Genomic DNA, 24,546 nt, shown 5'->3' on the forward strand with positions numbered 1-24,546 from the left:
GCGATCTCTTCCAACCCTAATCTTCTATGATTCTTTGACTCCCACAGCAGGCTGGAGATGAAGGCTGCAAACCACCATTTTTTCTAGCAGTCAACCAGGAAAAGCAGAGACATGGGAGAAGGATTAGAAAAACCTGAGCATCTCACCAAAAGCTGGAGGTAAGACAGAGCTGGCTAAAGTTTGGCCTGGCATCAAACAAAATCCACGGCTGCCCTCTCCCTTCATCTCCATATAAAGAAAAGACAGCTCAATTGCATACGATAACTGACAGCGAGCGCAAACCAGCAGTTTGTTCTAATCCATCAAGGAAGATTAAAAATCTATGAAAATATAACTGTAGGCTGTTCTATGTTTTTAAGTATTGTGACAGGGTTGGGCCAGATGGCTACAGGAGAGTGATAGAAAGCAGATATATTAGCCCCAGGCTAAGTAGGTCCCTTTTCCCTGGGTAAGGTAACAGGGAAGGTTCCAGAACAATCAGGAACCTTCTGGAGTCAATTAAGACAGGCTGATTAGAACACCTGCAGCCAATCAAGAAGCTGCTAGAATCAATTAAGGCAGGCTAATCAGGGCACCTGGGTTTAAAAAGGAGCTCACTTCAGTTTGTGGTGTGCGTGTGAGGAGCTGGGAGCAAGAGGCACTCGGAGCTGACAGTGAGAACGTAGACTGTTAGAGGATTGAGGAGTACAAGCATTATCAGACACCAGGAGGAAGGTCCTATGGTGAGAATAAAGAAGGTGTTTGGAGGAGGCCATGGGGAAGTAACCCAGGAAGTTGTAGCTGTCGTACAGCTGTTCCAGGAGGCACTCTAAACAGCTGCATTCCACAGGGCTCTGGGCTGGAACCCGGAGTAGAGGGCGGGCCCGGGTTCCCCCCAAATCCTCCCAACTCCTGATCGGACACAGGAGGAGTTGACCTGGACTGTGGGTTCACGAAAACGGCCAAACTGAGGGCTGCCGTGAATCTCCGAGGCAAGCAAATCCGCCAATAAGCGCAAGGCCCACCAAGGCAGAGGAGGAACTTTGTCACAGTATGCAAATACATGCTTATTAGCTGCAGCCATCAGAGGTCTGGCAAGCTTCCAAGCAATTCTTGGGGTCAAAGTGTGGAGCCATCCAATCTACATTTTGCATGGTGTCAAGATATAAACTGATATGTCGCCCGGGTCCACTGACCAGAATAAAGCAGAATACGCTCTCCTCTATAATTGCACATTATTTATTATTCAAGGTCAAGAATACAATCAATCAGTCGTAAAAAAATTATAGTTGAAGTGGGAGCTTTTGCTTTAGTGGATTTTTGGGCAAAAGTCTCATGAGCCTATTTTAGGGTGATAAAAGGGGGTAAAATAGCCTTACCTGAAATTAGTGGTGTTAGCCAAGAGATGCCTGTCATAGAAGTGACCGTCTAAAATAATAGCTAGCATGTGATTTTTTCCCTTTTAATATGGGACACTCTAGTTGTGTGTGTCTCGTACAGGACAGAATATAGTGTGATGCAACTGGTAAGTGGTGCAGAAGAAACTGCTTTAAGGGAGAAGGTGCTCATACGGAGCCAATGCCAGATTGATGACACCATGATAACTCTGATGGAATGATCAAATAGATAAGTAATTTGTCTTTATCTTTATTCAGAAGGTAAATATCTCAGAAGGTAATTATCTCAGATTTTTACCCACCCCCGCCTCTTTACTTTTAGTTTTTTGCTCTCAGAACATAACTAGAGGGACTTCAAAAGCTCAAAATTCAGTATCAGTAACATCTCAACAGCAGGTGGCACACACTTACCTGCTGGTGAGGAATAAACGACTTATTCCGTTAGGAACCACCAGTTCCTTTATTTTCAGCAAAAGCAAAGTATTAGCAGAAAAATAAATCATTCCCATCACTGCAGGAATAGAGGACAGGTGAGTGGGGAATCTATTACATTGCAATTACTTCTCTAAGAGCTCAAGAATTACAGGGAGGAATTTTATTTTTTCCAACATTAACTATGATAATAGATTCTCATTCTTGGAAACTAAAAGCTCCAGGAATGCAGTCTGGGGAAAAACACACTGACAATGAATAAAACTTATTATAGTTATGAGCAAGCAACATTAACAATAACCCAAAGAGGCATTGAATGTAATGGTACAGAAATGTATTATTTTTTGTTTTCAACAGAAAGAGACAAGATCTCTCTCAAACAATACAAAACTAACTAGAGGAACATTCTGAAAAAAATTAATACATAATGGGGGTAAGAGAGAAGAGCTCCTCCAAACCAAGAAACAACAAGCTGGATTCTAACTATGACAATTCACAGCAGTTGAGGATCAGGCCCAGGTTCTGTAATAATGGCAGGGCAAATATAATTTCAGATTGCAACAAAGTCCCAGGAGTGATGTTTTGATAAAGCATTTAAAAGGAAAACTCCAAATGTCTGCCTGCAAATATCCTGGATAGTAACTGATCTGGGGCTGGCTAGGATCATTGGCATCACTCTGAATAAATGTACCTTAGCACAGTATTGTATTTTATCCCTACGTAAGGGATAACAAATGAGAAATGCAGTCAGATAGACATCAAGATATAGTTCTTAAAGAGTCAGGTAAAACAATAAAACTGGATAGATATTCTAATGGCTTTTACCTTCTCTAGACAGAAGCTAAAGGGTCCATTCAGTTGTGGAAAAGAGTCGCACGAGAAAAGCCAAAAAGCACATGGGATGAACAACAGATTATAATACACTACATTGAAATTTCATCACCAGTTTTGGAGGAGTGAGTCCTATGCACCATCTTGTCCTTGTGAAACTTACTGTAGATGGAACAACCATTTGAGTTTGAAGCCTGTTTGCTGTGAAAACTGATGTCATTGCCACTAGTAATAAAACTTCACGTTAGGAACTCAAGCTCCCTGATATCAAGTGGCTCAAAAGAAAGCTTTGTCAGCATGGCAAAAACTATATTTATGGGGTGGCCCTTAAATAATAGGCTTCTCATGAACTTCAGCATAAAGCATGTACACAAATCCAAAGTTAGGAGGACTGTCTGTAACCCACACTGAGATGGATATTGCAGGTGTGGAAAGACTGAATTTGGCCCATCACACACAGATGCACTGTCAGAGATATGTTGCGGCTTGTAACCATTGAGACTCTAAATGCTCTGGGAAGGTGTCTCATGAAGGTAGGTCATGGGTAAAATGAGCAGAATTTCATCATGAGTCTAATGCTCATAGCATGGTCCTTCCTGATACATTCTCTCTCTTTACTATCCGCTCTGTACAATGCAAGGTATCTTGGACTCTTGAAGGGAAAGGGAAATATCCATGTCTGCAGTGCTTCTATATATTGCAGTTGTTTGTCAGAAACAAGCTAGGACCAAGCACTTTATGATGCTTTCTAACAACTTCAGGACCCTGGTAGTGGTTTAGGCTTTTACTTAGATTCCTTCCAGTCTGCCATCTTAGCTCAGCCTATCAGTCGGACATGGCAATATATGCACTCCAGTTCTTTGTAAATCCACTAAACATTTTGTAAAAACATGGAGACTAATACCAGTCCCCAAAAGAAATACCTTGAACTGTGAAATGCCATCCCACTATCACTAATGTGACAGGGAGGTATCCCTTAGACACATGTAACAGTCTACAAGATCCAGAAAACATGGCTAATATTTCTCTTTCCAGCTCCTCACCCATTAGTGGCAAGAAAAGAACCGATGGCTGAAAAAGGGCTGACCTTTATCTCTTATCAGGAGTTATAGGAGGTACACACCATTCATTGAAGAGACAAACAGCTTCACATTTCAAACTATATTATAGGCGTTCCCTCTGAGTCATGCACTAGGAGAATAAATCCAAGAACAGGGATCTACTAGAATACTTACATTTGAGAGAAAAAAAAAAAGTGTTCAATACAGCAGGCCCCTGAGGCAAAAGCAATAAGCTCCGGTAGAATGCAGCTCCAGTACTGGAAAGCACCACGTATGCAGCAGTAATTTCTTAGCACTTTCTCTTTCACAGCGTGTGAGTTTGGATCATTTTCATAAAACTGGATTATTTTTTCTGGAAAAATCTCAGGTACAGTCTTATGTCTTTTCTCATCCCCTGGTAAAGTTCTTGGCTTGAGATGCTGAGTGTCTTGGTACCATAATGGCAAAACTGAAGTATGGAATACCAAAGAGGAGTCTATTGCTGTTGAACTTTCAGAAAAAAGTATGGTGCGCACGTGTGTGTAGTGCATGTATGGTGGTGATGGGGAGGCTTGGCTCATTATTTACTCAGTCTATGCATGAAAAAAGAGAATGGCAAGAGTAGCTTACCAGTGAAGGTGCAATGAGGGCACTGATTTCCCTTTGGTTCCATAACAGAAGGAGCCCCAAAGGGTGCTCACAATTTCTACTGTGATAAGGTACAAAAATGAATAAAAGCTCTCCAAAGATCCCAAGCAGGTCAATCCCAGCGCCAGTAGGTAGTATTAATTGGTATAGTGGGCAGGGCACAAGCCTTTACTTTTGAAACTCTGGTTCAATTTCTGACTTGGGACTGGTAACAATTGGTTTGGGAGTCTCTGAATTTACGCCTGTGAACAGCCTAAAAATTCTATTATCACAACACAGCACAGTTAGCAGTCTTTGCTCAGGATATAGCCCAGGCAGGAGTATTAGGGGTTGTTGCAGGTCAGCACTGGGGTATACTGGCAGAACTCTGCGGGGAAATGCTGTACTCAAAGTCTCAAATTGACTCACAACATTTAAAAAAAAGCAAGGTTCCATGACACAAAGCTCTGCTGTAGCAGTTCGTCTTGCTTTTCTGATGGCCTGCTCCCCTTCCAGAGACAAGATTACAGGGAAGGCTGCTCATAGTCTACTCACCCACTTCTAGCAACAAGACTGTAGGCACATGGATATTTCTGGAAGTCTTCTCCAGGAGCAGCAAAAGCCATCCATACAACTGACATTCCAGTCATTTCTGGTCTGCCTTGCTGGATTCTCCTTTGTTTCATTGCAAGTCTTGTTTTGAACAGAAGAAATCTCAAGACTCACATTCAATATGCTTTTATCTTAGTTTTTTTACGAAAATTCAGGGTCTAAATAATGATTGAAAATATTTGTATTTTTAATTTATTATTTTGCATGGACTGGTTTGTACAACAGAGAAATTGGGACGACAGAGGAAGTAGCACTTTGGCTACCGAGTATGTATGAATAGAACTTCTGGGAGCATAACAAAGGCTCTGTTGTGCTCCAGATTTTGAATTACCATCCATTTTTTAGTGGACACAGATTCCCTCCCAACTAGTTTGTTGGGAAGGGACATGGCCTTCAAAAACTAGTTTACTTAAACCCAATCTGTAGCAATGAAAGACAAAGGAACGAAAACAGTACAGGGAGTTTAACATGATAGGATTGTATTAACCATAAACATTTTTCATAACCTGAATTTCCTGATTTAGGGTGTCTAATGTTAAAAATTTGTAACAAACAACTCCAGATTAGCGTAGGACAGAAGTAAATCCAGATATTAAATAATATAAGGCTAGTGGTGGGCATCCATTTCCACAGAGTTTCTCTGACACAGATTCTATTTTCATGGGTCTGAGATCTCTATTTTGTTTGCTTTTTCTTTAACATCCCTTAAAAGGAAAAGGCTCAGGGGAAGGAGGAATAGATGTATAATAGAAACCATATACACAGCTGTGCCACATTACGAAGTCAAATCGCTGCGCTCAAGATTTAAAAAGGAGCATTTGAAGTATTCACAGTAGCAGGATGAAACCAGATTTGTGGGATTGTTGGGAGTAGAAAATCTGGATAATCAGTGGTCTTTGCCTTCTTTTTTTCCCCTTCTTCTTGCAGCGTAGGCCTGCAAGCTTCCCTAAAACCTTGACAGAGATGTCATCTAGTCAACAGCCTTATTTTCACTCCCTTCCTCTGGGACACTACTTGCTGTAACTCTAAGGAAAATAATATACATTTTAGAACCTGCCAAATATTCTAAGCCCCAAATTCTACTTTTTTAAAGTATATGATCTGGTAGGGAGTGTCCTCTGAATCCTAAACAGCTATCTGAAAACAAACATTCCAATGCTGAGAAATTCATCTCAAAAGACACTATTTATATAGGACCTAGGCAAAACAACCCCCTTCTGCTGGCTCAGCAGAAGCAGTCAAGAACCAAAGACTATTCTCAGGACTTTGTGAAAAGGCTTGTGGAAGCATTGTGGATGAAGTAAACAAAAACTCCTAACTACTGCTCTATTAGGAACAATGGGTGTGTATGTCCCTGTTTACCAAATGGAGAAAGGACAAAGACAGAAAATTTTCATTTCTGAGCTGCTAACATGGTGCTACAACACACAGTGAATACAAGGAAAATTATAAAAAAAGGTACTTAACAGCATCTTAAAGCTGGCTGTAAGGGGGCAGAGACTGAAAACATCTAAACTTCAGCAATTGTGACTTACATAGGAACTGAATGATTTCAATGGAACAGTAGAGGGTCATCAAAAGCAAACATAATACATACTATATCGTGCATATGTAATTTCTGATAATGGTACAACTGGTAGCAAATTATTCCACAACCCGCAGACACCTTCCTAATACTGACCAAGGTAATAAGGTTCTCACGAGTACGTGTGAAAAACAAACCCAAACAAGTCATGCCAAATTTACTACCGACATTACCTCAGAACCATCAGAGTAGCCTTTTGTTGCCCCCTCCAGAAAATGCCAATTTGTTGTAACCAAATGTTCTGCAGAAATGTTTTGGTTTCAACAAACTTCTGTGGAAACACAAAGCAGGGTTCCATCGGAAACCTGGCAGGCTGCTGGGGAGCTCACACTGCCGGGACACACAGCTTCCAGACAGCATTGCCATGCTGACTACCTCAGAGTAAGGAACCGCAAAGCTGCCAGGCTGCCTGGCAGTCCAGCTCTAGCTGGGGGGGCTCCCAGTCTAGGCTCCTTGCTCTGCAGCAGGGTGCCTGGAAGCCCAAGCTCAGGATGGTGCTCTCTGGGCTTCCTTACTCCCTGTCCTATAGCCAAGACTCTCAGGGCTTTCAGGCTCCCTGCTTTCTGCAGGGGAAACCCCCAACTCTGAGGGGCAGGGCAGCCCGAGGAGTCTTCTAGAGTTGGGAAGCAGCTGGCTGCTCCATTTCATTTAGGAAAAAATCAAACTGAAATGTTTTGATGTTTCTGAAACAAAAACGTTTTGGAATTTCTGTTCCATAGAATATTCTAAGTTTCAACCTGCTCTTCCTCAGAAACATGTTGGTACATCCTACTGCAAACTTGGCTGAAATTTGCAGGAGGATCCAGATGAGATTCAGCATTATGTGTGTCATGTGTTGTACCCACCCCTTAAAACTCCACTGATATCAATGACTCTTTGCAGTCACAGGGTTTGGTTCTGTGCTGTCACATTCACCCATGTTGAGTATTATTTCATACTCTGTGACTAGGCTCCCTGAGATCAGTGAAACTGCTTGTGTAATACAATACATTTTAAGTATGGGTGACTGTATTGGGATGGTCTACTTTTTGTACATATCAATAATTGCACCACCTAAGATCTCTCTGTTACCTTTGACCTAACTAGCTTAGAACAGACCCAAGGGATAATGAGGAAAGGACTAGCAGATCAATCTTGCCAAACTGAGACACTGAACAAGTTCTGTTTATGCCCTACCATCTACTGTAGGGGACATATAATATACATATATAGAAACCACAACATCCTTCTCTGCACTGAATGTTCACAGCACTAAGGTAGGTACCTAGCTACCCAAGTTGATATTTGCCTGTTGCTTCATATGGAAAATATGTTAAAATAATGAAAACAGCAATGAACAAAGTATTTTTCTCAAGGATCATCCTTCACTTTTACCATCTTTCCAAAACATTTCGTTCTCGAGATCCTAGCAAGTGGTGTGCTTTTATTTTACCTTAATTAGCACAGCAATTTGCGAAAATTTGTTTTTCCCCTTTCTATAGAGTCTTGGTCAAGTTTAGCAATGAGTAGATTGATATGCTATACAAATTACTGCCACCATCTCCAAATCCTAAATTTTGAATAGCGAGATCTACCTGCACAGCTGAAAAACATGCACCCCTGAAACTCAGTGTTGAACCTCTGTGATCTAATTAAAACTTCGTAAGTGCTATGTAAAGATAATTACTTAAATAAGTATTTTATTTATTTTTTTTACACTGACAGAGCCTTCCTCAACTCCTAATTATTCCTTTTGAAAGACAGTCCAGACAAAACAGCAAATTATTTCTGAAAAATTATCAATACACCACAGAATGTGTGCTGTCTCCATTGCTTAATTTGTAATGAAAGAGGTGCCAGGGCTCAAGCAATCAGGTGCTGGGGCTCAAACAAATTTTTTACTTTCATAACTGATGAGACAAGCCTGGAGGTGCTGGGGCTATAGACTGCCAAGCCTTGAGGTGACAGGGTTCAGCCCTGGCACAAATTAAGCATTGGATGTCTCAGACTATGACTATGATTTTTGTCATGCACATTTTTAGTCAATTTCATGGCAGTGGTACAGGGAAAAATCCCAGTGATGAAAAGGTCAGAGCCCAAGGTAGTGGTGGGAGAGGAGGAACAAGCCCACTCTGCATTCACCCTGTAACAGTGTCCCGCAGGGCTGAGCCTGGCTTCCTGTTCTGGGTGTTGTGACTTTGGGTGCTAGGTTGCAACAACAATCAAGTTTGGCTCGTACACCCTTCCATCTCCATCTAAGGCGGGGCAGATGTGTCAAACCTAAGTGGTGCTGCAACCACATGGACCAGGACACACACTTGGAGCGGAGAGCCAGGCCCAAAGGAGCTGCCACTGTGGGGGTCTCAAACGTTATTAAAATTCATGATTACCATGAACACTGTGACCTCCATGCCAAAATCATAACCTAAGGCCTTGTCCTCACTTACTGGGGGACTGATAATCAGCAATCGATGCATCGGCGGTCAATTTAGCGGGTCTAGTGAAGACCTGCTAAATCGACCGCAGATCGTTCTCCCGTCGACTCCTGTACTCCACCTGAATGAGAAGCGCAAGGGGTGTCGATGGGAGAGCGTCTCCAGTTGACACCGCATAGTGTGGACCCCGCGATAAGTAGATCTAAGTACGTCAACTTCAGTTACGTTATTCACGTAGCTGAATTTGAGTAACTTAGATCGATCTCCCCCCGCAGTGTAGACAAGGCCTTACAAGCTTGCACTTCTCCTCCTCCTCGTAGTTCTGACCAGGGGTCTCTACTCCGCCCTACCAGCACCGCAGCCACCTCTTCTACACACACCTTGTGCCTGCGGGGATCATGTGTCAGTGGCCCCACAGTCATGCAGAGAGCCCGCTGCAACCCCACTGTCACAGAAGTAAGACGGGGGTCCCAGCGTAGACAAGCACACATGCCGCAGGAGTACTAGGAGGCCGAGTGCTTACGGTACGAGAGGCTTAAAATTCCATCTGTTCTACAAGAAAGCTGTGTCGCGTTTACAGGGAAGTGATGTTATTCAATGTAATTCACCTCGAAGGACAAGGAATCTTCTGCAAGGCAGGTAGATTTTAAGGCTCCTGGACTAGATGTGGCACTAATCACACATTGTGGTAGCTGTAATGCTCTGGGCAACACAAAAAGAGTTCTGATTAGTTCTGACTGAGTTCTCAAACACACAAGCTGGAATTCTTGTCAGCCAATCAGAATGCTACCTCAAAACCAGACAAATAAAGTAGAAATAAAGAAAAAATAAAATGGCTTGAGTTTGTTTTGTTTCTCTTTACCTTGAGCTCATCTGCATCATAGAAGTCTATGCGCACAGCAGGGACCATCCAGGTCTGGAAGAGAGTCGCCAGGATCTGTTTGGCAATAGCATCTGCAATGAGGTGGAAGTGAAGAGGGTTTCGCCTAGTATAAAAAGGGAGAGAAGGAGACATAGAAACCTTTGAACCAAGCTCCAATTATAAACAAAGGACACCGAAATCTACAAAACTTTACCCAACTCTACTAGAGCATAACATACAGCACCTAGCATAATGGAGTCCAGGTCCATGGCTGAGGCTCCTAGGCGCTACCACAATCCACATGCATTAATTAATAATCACAAAAACACAGGATCAGCTTTTCAGCAGAATGTGCATCGGTGTGGTTCTATTTACTTCAATGGAACTATGCTAATTTACATACACCAGATGAAGAGCTGGCCTATAAAGTCGAATTCAGTCTTCTAAAGGATAATAGTCCACTTTGGGGACCTGAACTGACAAGGTGATTTACCCTTCGGGGTCACCCTGGTGGTCTCTCTGTGTGACGACAATACTTGCTCCTCAGGAAGCAGGTAGAAGAGAGGTTCAAAAATAACCCCCCAAACATGGTGGTGTTCCAGTCCCATTGAGCCTGCACACACACAAAACACACAGGTACGGTGACGCTTGAAAAAAATCATTTTTTTTTAAATTTCAATGGGAAAAAAAAACAAATTTTTATTTTCAACCCTTCCCCCTGATTTTTATCAATGTTAATTTAATGCAAATTTCTTCAGAGTGTCAGGAGCCTGGATGAGCCCCCAACCGCGGGGAAAGCCACCTGGCTTCTGAATGGCTCCTATCAGGGGCTCGCACTCCTCCTCATAGTTCTGACCAGAGGTCTCTACTCCGCCCTACCAGCACCGCAGCCATCTCTTCTACACACATCTTGCGCCTGCGGGGATCATGTGTCAGTGGCCCCACAGTCATGCAGGGAGCCCTCTGCAACCCCACTGTCACAGAAGTAAAAGCGGGGTCCTGGCCAGCACCGCCTGCTGGTGAGTGAGAGAGCAGATCCGTGGCAGCAGGGCTAAAGAGGGCGCTATGTGCCACAGGGCTGGCAACACCCAATCCCTGCAGGCACAAGGTGGGTCAACAATGGATTGATTTTTTTCATTGATTGCAATGTGTCCACTGAAATCAACGTCGACCAACCTTTATCAATTGAAATTGAATCCTGCCAAACCTAGGTACGGCCTAGTCATCAGTGCTAGGAGAACCTGGAGCTAGCCGTCCCAAGCCAATGCCTCTCAGCTCCTGTAACAATGAAAGGCCTCAAGAAATTGATTGGCTGGGTATTGTAAACCCCCTCATGCCCCTACCCCCATAAAGAAGGAAGGGTTGGAGGAAACCAGACACAAAGAGAAAATTCTGTTTAAAAATGTGTCCAACTCAGATTCACACTACGATTCATATGAGCTGGGCTAAATCAAATGCATCCAAACAGGATGAGCGATTAACCAGAGTTAACTGAGTTGAAAGGTTTGATAAAGCTTGCAGAACACTTTCACTGCAATAGGAGCGGTGACATTACCAACTCTTTGGTTAATTCACCTTTCTTTGCTTCCCTCTTTGGGGGAGGGAGAGCAACAGCCTGATCTTTATTCAACTTCCATGTTAGGAGTATGGAGACCTGTCAGTGAAATTTAGCAATGATTGGTAGTAAGAAGGGGTACTGCATATTTATCCATAGGCTGGCAACTTCGCCATCAACAAAGAGGGATGGGAATTTGTGAAAGCCACTAAGAAGACAGATGGTCCATTTAGCCCTTAGCATCAGCACAACCTTCTTTTGATCCCCTGGGAGGCATAACGGAGTCTCATTTATGTGGAATTTATAAAGGTAAATGGGTGCACTTGTCAAAGGACATTTTTCATCCACAATGGAGGAACGTTTAATTTCAGATGCTGGGGAAGGTGATGGTTGCTACTAAATTCTGCAATGTGAATAAGAACTGGGGGAATCTATGTATATTTAGGACCATGCGTGTTTAAGATGGTCCATTCTACTTTGCTTTGGTTTCACCCAAAAGGTCAAGTGTCTTCTCTTTCCCTATTCTCTGCCTCAGAGAACAAAATGTGCATTTTTTATTGTCATTCCCTTTCTGCTCTAAGGAAGGGCATTCAGTTTTTCCTCAATGAACACAGTCAATCAAAAGAGCGTGAACGTGTTTAAAATGAACAGGATATAAAATGGTAGCACATGTTCCAGCAGAAAAATACAATCATAGTAACATTAGCTGTCAGCAACACAGTTTGTTTTGTTTCAGACACAAACTTTCTGCATGTGGGGTTTGAGCCAACACTCACTGAAGTCAGTGGAGTCATTCAGTGTGGATGTGGATCACGCCACCCATTTGAGAAAGAGGTATAAAGACTACAATTAGCAGTAACAACATGTGGATGTACAAGAAGATTGTGGAATAATTTCAGAGCCCTAACCTCACCCAATCTGAATTCAACATCATCAAACAAATTAAACTATAGTGGTCCCCAGTGTAGAGGAATTGAGAGTGTTGTAACCTTTAGCATGCCCTGGGGCAGGGAGAGAATGGAGAAGGAATTCAGTCACTTGCCAGTTGCTGAGTATCCCATTAGGGAACCAACGTGGCAACAGTAACGTGTCTAGGTCTGCTTCACTAACCAAGCACGACAGGAGAGGATGACACCATGGGTCATCTAAATTCCCCAGTAAGAGAAAACAGGTAGTTTGCCAAGAAAATCTGAGAACAGAGATTAAGAAAAGCATTTCATTGGCAGAGAAAAAGCCAGGGGAAAAAAGTACAAAAGCAGTAAATTTGGGAACAGACACAGCAATATGTCAAGGTGTGTTGGTAAGAGTGAAAATTCCATAGGCCCTTCTATCCAGAAGAAGTTGAGGTTGACCTCACTTTGGACATCTAATGTAATGTTTGCAGATATCTCCCAGTTGCTTTTGTTTTGTAGCCTTTCAGGGCCATTAATTCATATAACTCAAATTGGACTGGAAAAGGAGTAAAACTGAGGGGAGAAAAAAGTTTCCCTGTATTTTAAACCATGAGCTAATAAAATAAAGTTATACCAAATACTAATAGATGAAATAAAGCAACAGAAAGGAAAAACATAATTCTTATATAAAGAAATTCATACGTTTAGTGGCATTTCATACTAATTCAAATGACCCAATGTGTATCAAACTTAAATAGAAGTATGTAGGTGACATTTTCTTTAGTTTTGCTCCTCCTGGGAAAAAAGGAGTAGCTGTACTACTCAAAAATCTCTTTCAAGATGTTAGATCATGGTGAAGATTCAGCTGGAGGGAAAGTATGGGTCAGAGGCAAAATAGGGATTTTACAATTATGTTCCGAATACAGATCCCAGTGACCTATTGACAGGTACAACTAAACGGTATATTGGCCAAGGCATGTCTTCGGTGAGGTGATTTAATTATGTAATCTATTAGGCCCGGATCTACTCATAGATTTAGGTGTTGCAATGCCTCACTTTTAGGCACCTAGAAAAATCACAGGAACAACTTCCCCGGCTCTGTGGATTGCGCTGGGGATTAGGCAGAAGATAGGCATCCTGATGCCCACAGTGAGGCAGCCCCACGCATGCCCAGAAGCAGGAGGATAGGCAACTAGGGAACTTTTACTGCAATGCCATAGATGCCAGATGAGTTTAGGCATTTACAGGATTCAGCAGCCAAGCAAGAGCTGTGCATATTGCAGTGCTACCTATAAAAAAGACGTAGACACCTAAGATCCTTTGTATATTGGGGCCTGAGAGACTAGACCAAACTGTAAATAGTTCATAGCAATGACCAAACCCCACCAAGAATCCCTTAAGACCACAACAACTGAACTGTATCCAATAGATAATAATTGAGCCAGACTTAATAAGTAATAACCAACCTGAATGTAACAGAACGTTGCTGGAGGTCATTCCATCCAACTTTGAATCTAGTCTTTTTTTCCCCCAACAGTGGCATTAAACTACTGGATGTGGGGGTTTGTGTTGTGCACACATGGACGTTTGTGGAAGGGAGCAGCATCCTGACTCACTCTGAACTCCTTCTGAAACTCTAAGGCTATTGTATTGGCATTACCTGGGGACAGGACCTTTGACCAGATATGGTGGCTGGACCGTTTCAAGGGCTATAGCAGTGGTTCTCAAACTTTTGTACCGGTGACCCCTTTCACATAACAAGCCTCCAAGTGTGACCCCACTTATAAATTAAAACGCTTTTTTATATATTTAACGCCATTATAAATGCTGGATTTGGGGTGGAGGCTGACAGCTTGCGACCCCGCACGTAATAACCTCCCGATCCCCTGAGGGGTCCCAACACCCAGTTTGAGAACCCCTGGTCTATAGGCTATGGGTTTCTGTGGAGTGTTTGTGAAATGGGTTCATAAAGCTCTATGATAAACCCAACTCCACTGTAAGAGTCAATGGTTTGAACTCAGAATCCTTCTCATTACCAGAAGGCATGAAGCAGAGCTGTCCTCTTCCCCCTTTAGTATTTGCCAGTGTCATTGAACTACTAGCTGTAAGAATTGTGAACAACTCCACACAAAGTAAAATTTCATTAGACTCTGATGATGTTTTGATATACCTTTTGGAATCAATTAAATCTATTCCAACACTTAGACTGGTCTTTTTCCAATATGGAGAAACGTTGGGCAAAAAGTATACAAATCTGAAAGAGAGGGTTTCATCTCACTCAGTGGAAAGAGGAATCAGCTGAGAGCTGGCCTTCACATACTTTTGGCAATGTGTGGTTTGGAGGGATGTTTGTGTGTGGGGAGTGGGAGGGGGGCATCCATCTGTCAAAATGAGGCTGATGTGGGGAGGACACTAACAGTGGGCAAGGACGGTGAAGAAGTTTAAGGCAGCTGAAAAGAGTGGAAGTTGGGGGTGAGATAGTTATGTGTATGGAAAAACTGGGAAAAATTGTACTCTAATTACAAAGTAATGTGCTTTTGGAAAGTTATTTTGTTATTTTTGTATGTCTGTCTTGTCTTTTAAAATGCAAACTTGTCAGGGCAGGGACTGTCTTCTACTCCATGTTTCATGTACCTGGTTGGGGCCTTTAGGCACTACCAGATGCAAAATAAATAACAAGGTTAATTAAAGAGCCTGTCCCTCATTCTTGAGTCAGATTCAGGAGACAGCTTTCTTGGGAGCTGGTCCAAGTCTCTGGTCTGAACTCCCCCAGAAGCCAGGACCATCACAAACCCCACCACCTTCTGGTCCAAGTGCAAGGCACACTTCTTCAACCTGCCTTCACTAACACACACACACACACACACACACACACACACACACACACACACACACAGCAGCATGTACATTTCACAAAACAAAACAAAACTAAAATCCTACCCTACTCACACAATTGCCCCCCCTCCCATCCCCAGGGGCCTGGCTGAGAGCAAGAATAAACACTTATTTATAATAATCGTATCACTTAATGAACTACTGGAACGTGCTCAGATACTACGATGATGAGGGAGGTATAAGAACCAGAATAAAATAGGACTAGAGAGGCCTTAAGCTATCCATGGATGAAGATTCCTTATAATACATCACATCTGCAGAATTTAAATTTGTGGATTTGTGAACATTAAAATCTTTATTAAAACTTTAAAATATTTTCATGTAAACTAGGTTTTTATTGCACTGATCCTTGTCTTTTTTTATTTTAAATATTATTTACTGTAGATGTAAAATATTTATACTGAAGTGATCATTTTGCCCAATGATCAGTTACTTTGCACTTTCTTTCCCAGTCCTTTCCTCCATTTAGTGATGGCTTTAGTGTTCTGCATGTTTCCTGCTGCTTTAGAAACCATAGGGACTTTCTATCTTTGTACCATTATTTAAAAAGAAAACAGCCCTCATTTGACTCGGGCCAGTTGGTAGAAAGATAGTAACATTATAAATAATCCTCACCATGAATAAGCTGGGACGTCTATTTACTTTTTTAAAATTAATGCATGCTGCTGGCTGAGTCCGTTGTACTCAGAAGTGTGACTGGCATAAGGTTAGCAATATAGCATCTCCCAAAGGGTTTGTCTTGTTTAGTAAAAGTGGTCCAGTTTAGGTCTGGTTTAGCTAGCACGCTAATTACACGTTTCCTAAATTTAACCTTTTTTTCTAGATGAGATGCAGGGTAACAGCTTTAGCTTAATTTTTAGCTAGTGGAAACACACAAGTCATGACACTCAGATCCACCCTGCATAGAAACAACCCCTCTCATTAGGAGCCAAATTCTAAAACCTGCACAGAGAGGGGACAGGAAGGTCTGCAAGGCTCCCTTTCTCATCTTGCTGAACAAGCAAGCAGGGGATCTGGTCCCCTAAATATCAACTGAGGCTAGGGCTATCTATGCAGAGACCCATGCCTTAGCAGCACTCCCTGGTCAGGTCACAGCTGGAGTAACTTTTTTGGGGTGTAGAGGGAGGTAAAAGGAAACATTGGATATTTTCAGCTGAAAATTAGTTTAAACTTAAGCCATGGTTCATTACATTGTACTCTGCATGTAAACAATGCTGTCTTGGAAATAAGCATACATTTTAAAGATTAGCTTGACTGGAAAGAAAGGACCTTATGGTTAGTAGGAGCTATTAATCTGGAGAAATGTTCATACAGGTCTCCATGGTGCATTATGCAGGTGGAATGGGAGGGGCGCAAGTGGTTGGTTCAGAGGGTGTGAGTACAATTTCACGTCAGCTGTAGTTTCAAAGTCTGACTTGGTTTGGAGATGTCTTCTTCTATTCCCATTCATGCACAACACAATTCAGCATGGTTGACAGGCTTTTGGGAACGGGTGGGATCTGACTAGCAGCAGGCATTTCAAGTCAGAGATGAGTTGCATTGAAGGAGCTGTATGTGTGTGAAAGGTGGGATGGAGGCTTGCTTGCTTGCTCTACACCTGGCTTTAAACTAATGTTGTTATGCTGCACTTTTATGATCACTATGTTCACTCTCAAATATATTTGTAAAAGAGTGAAATGTACATGCATCCAAGCATGTTTTCAAAGACCTTTTTAGATTCTTCTGATTATTGATCTTCAGGCAGACGTGATCTAGCAGGCACAAGATTTAACACTGCCAGCAATGAAGAAAAATTGAAGGATTGTGCCATGTAACCGAAGGAGTGTAGATTGCAAGAAAGTGCAGCTGTTTATAATGTGGGCAGACACTGTGCAGCTTCTCTCAGGCAGCTCTGCTAATGCACCTCAGCCTTGCCCTAGAACACCCCCGGAACACATCCTGTTGTCTGAGAGCTTGGCCTCTTCCAGGCAAACGCTCTTGTTGTCCCCCCTCCTCCTGCTGTATTTCATTTGGTGTTTGTTGTAAGAGCACTGATTTGATTGCAATGAGTTTGTCTGGCATTCATGCGGATGTCACACATGCTTTTATCAGAGTTTCATTGTAATTTAGTAATTAAAGGATGCTTCAGCTAGAGTGTCACTGTGTATTTTAATACAAAGGAGGTCCCTAGACTGCCTTATACAGTCTGTGGCAATTTTCTGAGAAAAGGATGTCATGTCAGTCTAATCATCCTCCCTCCTGTGCATTAACATATTTATTATATCCCTACCTTTGAGCTGGAGTGCACTAAAGAAAGACAAAAGACAGCAGGCATGCTGGGTCATTAAGAATGTAGACAACAGGAGCTTCTGAAGATGGAGCATGCTATCCCCTCTCTCCTGCTTGAACATGCAGAAAATCTTGCATATTGAGCATGTTCTCTCTCTGTGGGTCTTTCTCTGCCAGCTATTAAAACAGCAAGTTTGTGATTCCAGACATACCATACAGATCATGGGACACAAGCGAAGCTACTTATCCAGGCAGTTTGGAAACTATTTTTGTATTCAAGCACCAGGGAGTGGGAAGAGAAGGAGGTAGATGGTACAGTGATATTAGCGGATGTCTTCCTTATAGGAACACCTAGGTTCAAAACGGTACCTCATTCCCCAGTAAAAAGGAGCTGAATCAGAAAACATACATTCATGCCACAAAATCACAAGAGCTTTTAGCACAGTTTGATGTAATTGACACACTTTTCTCAGGGGCAACTCAGCAGAATTGGAGTAGCATGGAGTTTGCAGGCTATGAAAAACAGGCATTGACTGTGCTGCATGGGGGGAAGCTTCGGTCAGCCCTCAATCCTGACCTGCTGTGTTCCTACTCTCCCGCTGTGGTCATCTGAATTGCTAATTATGCCAGACTATATGGATGGTTTGTGATGTGGATAATTTTCTAATAGGGACTTGGTTGAGACCATCCAACTCATTTCATTTGTGATCTAAGTAGAGTGACCATATTTTCCCAAAGGGAAAATTGGATGTCCAAGGGGCTGGCCCAAGCCACCCTACCACTCACCCATGCAGGGCCAGCCCAAGGCCCCCCTCTCCTCCCCATGTGCAGGGAGGCCCAAGTGCCCCTGCTGCCTGCCCATGTGGGGCCAGCCTGGCCCAAGCTACTTTCCTGAGCCCTTCCTCCCAGGTGGGGCTGGCGTTGCTGCCCCCACAGCCCCACATGTTCCTCCACGCCCCACTAGGGGTCACACATCTATTGGCAAAAGTGGGCATTAATCCCATCTGCTTTTGGCAACTGATTATTACTTTGCAACAGCAAACAGGACAAATGCCCACTTCGGCCAAAAAAAAAAAAAAAGGTAGGACGGCCAGGACAGAACTTAAAAAAAAGGGACTGTCCTGGCCAAAATGGGATGTATGATCACCCTAGATCTAAGATAAATTTAGAAGTAATTTTCCCAAGGTGAAGGCACTAACTCAATCCATCAGACATTTTTAATGCATAAGATGATGAGACAAATGTTTCTAGAGCACCTCTAAGTCCCATTTTCAAAAGTGACTGAGCAGTCTAGTTCCTACTGACTTTCAATAAGACTTAGGGTCCTAAGTGCCAGGTCACTTTTGAAAATGGGACTTAGGGTAAAATTTCAAAAGCACCCATGTTTCTAATACTGTGAAGTTGTGGCCTGCCCTAGAAATACATATCAACTGTCCCGAGCTGCAAATCTTATTCCCCATAAATATTCTTGAACTACCTAGAATACTGTTAAAAGTAGTTCTTTACTAGATCTTTCATAAGCTAAATGCACCTCATACCTCATACAAAGACATGTCAAACACAGCAACCAATACATCCATGAACAATCATGCAAACACACATGTACTTATCTCTAAGTTAAGTAGCCCCACTTACTTTAGTGAAACTGTTCACATGCTCAAAGTTGATATAGTCCATCCATATAGTCTGGCCATAAATTATAACATGAAAGCTATGAGAATGGGAATTGATGGTAACTAAACTAACCAGGATAGACAGTCAAAAAAACCCACTCTATTTCTAGATTAAATAATATGAGTGACATCTAATTTCTAAGTAGGAGTTACAAGTCAATACTGAATGGTAATTAAAACTTATGGTACAGTAATAACTATACCCCATGGAGAACACTTAGCTGTAAAGGAGTTAATTTGAGAGTTCAAGATCTCTGTCATTCTTTGCATCTCAAACATCTTCTTAAACTTGTCAAGCTGTTTTTACTGGCATTCCTTTCTGCAACAATTTCAATGTTTAATTTCATTTATAGCAGCAGGAAAATGTATCTATAATTGCTAACTTGCTTTTACTTTCCAGTGATCCTAGAAATAGAGAACTAAGGGAGGAAACAGTAAATCCCTTGCCCCTCATTGTCTGTAAAAAAAACAACAACAAAATTATTTCTAAAGTTCCCTATATGTCAGTGCAAAAAACAAACAAATAATAGGAGAATGGGGCCATTCTTTCTTCTTTATGTTCTCTCCAAAAGCTTAGGGAACAGGCAGTTTTTAATCTTAGAATCATAGGACTGGAAGGGACCTCAAGAGGTCATCTAGTCCAGTCCCCTGCACTCATGGCAGTATTATCTAGACCATTCCTGACAGGTGTTTGTCTAACCTGCTTTTAAAAATCTCCAATGATGGAGATTCCACAATTTCCCTAGGCAATTTATTCCCTTGCTTAACCACCCTGACAGTTAGGAAGCTTTTCCTAATGTCCAACCTAAACCTCCCTTGCTGCAGTTTAAACCCATTGTTTCTTGTCCTATCCTCAGAGGTTAAGAAGAACAATTTTTCTCCTTCCTCCTTGTAACAACCTTTTATGTACTTGATAACTTATCATTCCCCTCTCCGTCCCCTGTCCCCCCACCAATCTTCCCCCATAGGTCATGGTTTCTAGATCTTTAATAATTTGTTGCTCTTCTCTGGACTCTCTCCAGTGTGTCCACATCCTTCCTCAAATGTGGCACCCAGAAATGGACACAGTATTCCAGTTGAGGCCTAATCAGCACGTAGCAGAGTGGAAGAATTACTTCTCATGTCTTGCTTACAACACTCCTGCTAATACACCCCAGAATGATGTTTGCTTTTTTTGCAACAGTGTTACACTGTTGACTCATCTTTAGCTTCTGGTCCACTATGACCCCCAGATCCCTTTCCACAGTACTCCTTAAAATCAATAATAGACAATAGTCAAGCTGTTGAAAACCCCTGTGTAGACACACACATTTCAGTTTAACAGTTTAGCTTGAACCTGTTCCTAATCAACTTAAGTTAAACTGAAATAAGCCTGACTTAAACTGAAGAAGTGAGCTGTAGCTCACGAAAGCTTATGCGCTAATAAATTGGTTAGTCTCTAAGGTGCCACAAGTACTCCTTTTCTTTTTGCGAATACAGACTAACACGGCTGTTACTCTGAAAAGTGTCAATACAGCATTTTTCACAAGTTTAAATTTAAGGTCACACCCTAAGTTAAACCAGTTCAACTATGTGTATAGATAAGCCCAGGATTCTTCTACTACTGTCACTGTAAGCGAATGTTTACACTGTAATTGGGAGGTGTCACTGCAGCACACATAGACATACCTGAGCTAGCTGTGATCTAGCTAACTCACATCTAGCTCAGGCAATAAAGACAGTGAAGTCTCAGAAGCTCAGAGAGCTACAGCGGCTAGCTCTCCCCACCTGGGACCCTGGGTACATACTAGAGCAGCTGGTGTCCATGATCTAACATTTAATCTATCTTAGACCAAAGCTGACTCTAGTATTTCTACATGTGCTGCAATCAAACCCCCAACTGCAGTGTAGACATACCCTTAGGGTCACATTTTGATACCCTTGTTCACATTGAATATTCCACAAATATTCTCACTGGACATGATTATTGCCTTGCACTTTGTGCAGTCATTTACAGCTGTACTAAGTAGGGCTCACACCACCCTTCTGATTTAGGAGTATTTTACATTCACTTTACACTGGTAATAAGTGACTACACAAGCTGCAAGGCAGTGAAGAATCATGCCTACTGGCTTCAATGGGACCACTCCTGGTGCCAGGTGTAACATTGACCATGAGTAAGGGCAAAGTATTCATTCTTAGCACATTTTGATAACCTACTTAGTCTGATTTAGGTTGATCACCTCTCTCCACCCTTTCCACCCCTTCCCCTCCCCACCCCCAGGAAAACATTTCACTACATGTACACTTACAGCGGTTTGTGGAGTACAGACATTACAGGCTTAGCTATACTCCACAGCGAACGGCAAGCTGCATTCACACTTGATACTGCGATGTGTAGCAATATGCCACAGTGAAAGGCTCTGGCAGTGGAGAGGCAGTGGGGAAAGACTTTCATCATGGTGAGGAGGAAGCAGGACACTACACTGCTAAAAATAGCAGTGTAGATGTGGGAGGCACAGCTTGGGCATGTGGAGAGTCACGCAGGGTATAGACCCTGGGGAGGTTCAGGCTTGTAGGGCACTCTACTCGTCTAAGCTATGCCTCCCCATCTACATTGCTATTTATACCCTGGCTAGCTGAGGCATGCAGCATCTGTACTCTACACACCATTCAGAGCGTAGACACACCTTTTTGTTGTCCCTCACCAAGATGACCAATGAACATAAGATGAGTACACACCATTACACACAATGTCAATATTCTAGGAGTGCCATTTCTTTTGGCGATTGGACATTTCTTCTTCAGTCTCAAACACGGTCACCCTCTACTAGCTCTAACTGCACTTGATGTGCTAAGGCCAGATTGTGAATACCATGTGCTCACTGAAGACATAGGAGTGCACAATCTAGACCTTGGTGAGTATATTGTGTACGGTAACAGGTCTACTTTGTAAAAATATGGTGTAAACTATAGGCTGGGGCAACATAATCACCATGTTTGTATATAAATCTACACCTGTGCCATAAACTATTAGACCTAGGCCTAATGAGTATTATATTGTTATTTTACATCACTCAAGTGTGCTAGGCATTTTATAGTACAGATAGACAGACAAAGTCCCTATGCTCCCATAATGTATTGGGTGTAACTGACTGGACCACTGATCCATGAGCCCACTACAGAAGTCTGCATGAAGGAGGAGTTGTAAACTACTCCTGGAACAGTGGGGGTTAGATGTAAATCCCAACCTCTCTTGCTTCCAAACAAACAGGATTACTTGCTGTAGCCTGGCAAGGAGAGCTGATCTCCCCTGAAGGGAGAGTTTAGAAAGAGCAAGTGCTTATTTTGTTGGACTCAGACACACAACATATAAGAAGAGAAAGCCACTTTTACCTGTGAAATAAGACTGATTTGACAAGCGTGACAACATCCCGACTGGCGTTGTACCCAGCACAAACAATGGCGACGTGGATCGTCTGAGGGAGAAAAGGAAACAAAAGGAACAAAAATAAAGCCTTTTTTGTGTTTTATCATTCATGAAAGAAAAAACATACATGACAGGGCTATATTTATTGCGGCAATTGTTGGAGATTGGAGTGGGTGGTCTGCAGCTGTTTGCAGCCCACTTGAGGCAGTTTTGTTAAAAACATTTTAATTGAGTTATAACACCATCATCATTCCAAAGTCATTACTGTTGCTAAATTACATCTGATGTAGGAAAGACATTGTATTTATCAACTGTGTGAGTATTTTATATTTGTGTGTATATGTATTCCATATAGATCTGTAATTTCTGTGTATACTATTCAAAGTATGCAAATATGCAGACACATTTTAAACACTATTTTATCTACTGTACTGAGATTTACAAATGTATGTATGTTTGTTATAAGCAGATAAGTTCAGGAATTTTACATCATCTAAAAGCTAAATATGGTTATTTAGCTTTTAATCTGAGGGAGAGCAAGGATGGAGGAAGACACAAAAATAGTTTTACCACTTCTCCCCCATGCTCCTTTGAATCTGAGGCAGAGATTTGGCAAGTTCTTCTTATAGGCTCAAGGAGGGGTAGGGAAAGGTGAAAAGGTGCTACTGGTCCCCAGCAATAATTATTAACTAACTTGATATTTACCCTGCTCTGAATGGTTCACAGTAAATAATTGCCATTGCTTTGGGAAACAGAAAATTAACCTTTACAGATTTTGATTTGAACATCCCCACTCTTCCTTTTTTTCTTTTAAATGAACAAAGAGGGCTCACCACGCTGACAGAACAAAGCTCTGAAACTGGACATAGCTGTAAAGGTGTAGGGATGCCTAGCTGGTTTCCATTTGAAGCTTGGCTAGCTAGTTTCTCACTCAGACAGCTCTCACTTTCTGGAGGGAGTCCACTATGCAGAGAACAAATAGGAATTCTCACTCCTCACTTAGTCAGCAGTCCCCAAAAGTGGACTACAACACAGGCTGGAAAGATCTGTAGGTTTTGAGAGACATGTATTATCCATACAACCAGAATCTGGAGTGGTGGGTGGCAGGAAGAAGAGCTGCACCATGTGTTAGGTATCAGTAGGGCTATGATTTTGTCACAAGGTCACATAAATGATTGAGTAGAGTTTGTGAAATCTTAGAAATTGTGGTAAAAACATATTTGGTTAGCATCCCTCAGGTTTGACCCATCTGCCCCTCTGTCTCCATCTACATGGGATAGATGGGCAAACCTGATTGGTGCTGTGTCCCCATGCACCAGGTTGCAACGCTCACATGAGGGAGCGGGGCCCAACTCCAGGGGACAGGAGCCACTGCTCTAGGGTGAGTGCAGGGTGGGCTTGCTCTCCTCTCTCACCTTTCAGCCACTGTACCCCACTATATTATTGTGTATGTTGATGTAGCAAAAACTACCCGTGACCTTTCTGTGACTTATTTTTCCCTGGGAAATTTACTAAAAAAAATTTCTTGACAAAATTGTAGCTTTAGCTATCAGTCACATTAGATGTATTGCAAGAAACTTTGGGAGCAACACTGTGAGGTATTCAATGCTATAAACTCACACTGAAGTCAGTGGAGTTGAGGCCATTCAGCACTTAGCAAGATCAGACCCCGCGTCTGATATAACAAAACAAGATAGGTTGCTAGAGTAAGAGCAGTTTAACCTAAAACTGCTGCATCCATAGACTTGGATTCCGGTATATTCCTAATTGCAATATGCTTGGTTAATCTCCCATCTGGGTGTCTCCCAATTTATCTATGGCTTCATGGAGATCTAAGCCCTTACTGTCAATTAAAGTCATGTTAGCAGACTGGTTTTATACACAGCTTAAATTCTACTTTCTTCAGGTGATTGTAGACTAGGTACAATCATTCCGAAGCCATGTTATAGACTGGGCTTAGACACAATATTGCTTACAAGCAGAGTTTTGTCTGGTCTGTCCTGACCAGAAAAATCAGATTCTAAACTATGTTAGCATGAGCCTGTCCTGTCTCTGACCTCCCTTTTCTAAGCAA

General features: G+C 42.2%; 1 protein-coding gene across 2 annotated transcripts in view; it reads right to left on the bottom strand.

The window, feature by feature from the left end:
• Positions 1-24,546, bottom strand: part of LARGE1 (LARGE xylosyl- and glucuronyltransferase 1) — a 361,133-nt gene that overhangs the window by 165,065 nt on the left and 171,522 nt on the right. For both annotated transcript variants that reach the window (XM_084627513.1, XM_084627512.1), the window contains exons 4-5: positions 22,439-22,521; positions 9,780-9,903 (exon numbers count right to left, since the gene is read on the bottom strand). In XM_084627513.1, the coding sequence (XP_084483639.1) occupies positions 9,780-9,903; positions 22,439-22,521 (207 nt within the window). The remainder of the gene's footprint in view (positions 1-9,779; positions 9,904-22,438; positions 22,522-24,546) is intronic.

The sequence above is a fragment of the Lepidochelys olivacea genome (genome assembly GCF_965140295.1).
Source record: "Lepidochelys olivacea isolate rLepOli2 genome assembly, chromosome: 1".
In the NCBI taxonomy this organism is placed as follows: domain Eukaryota; kingdom Metazoa; phylum Chordata; order Testudines; family Cheloniidae; genus Lepidochelys; species Lepidochelys olivacea.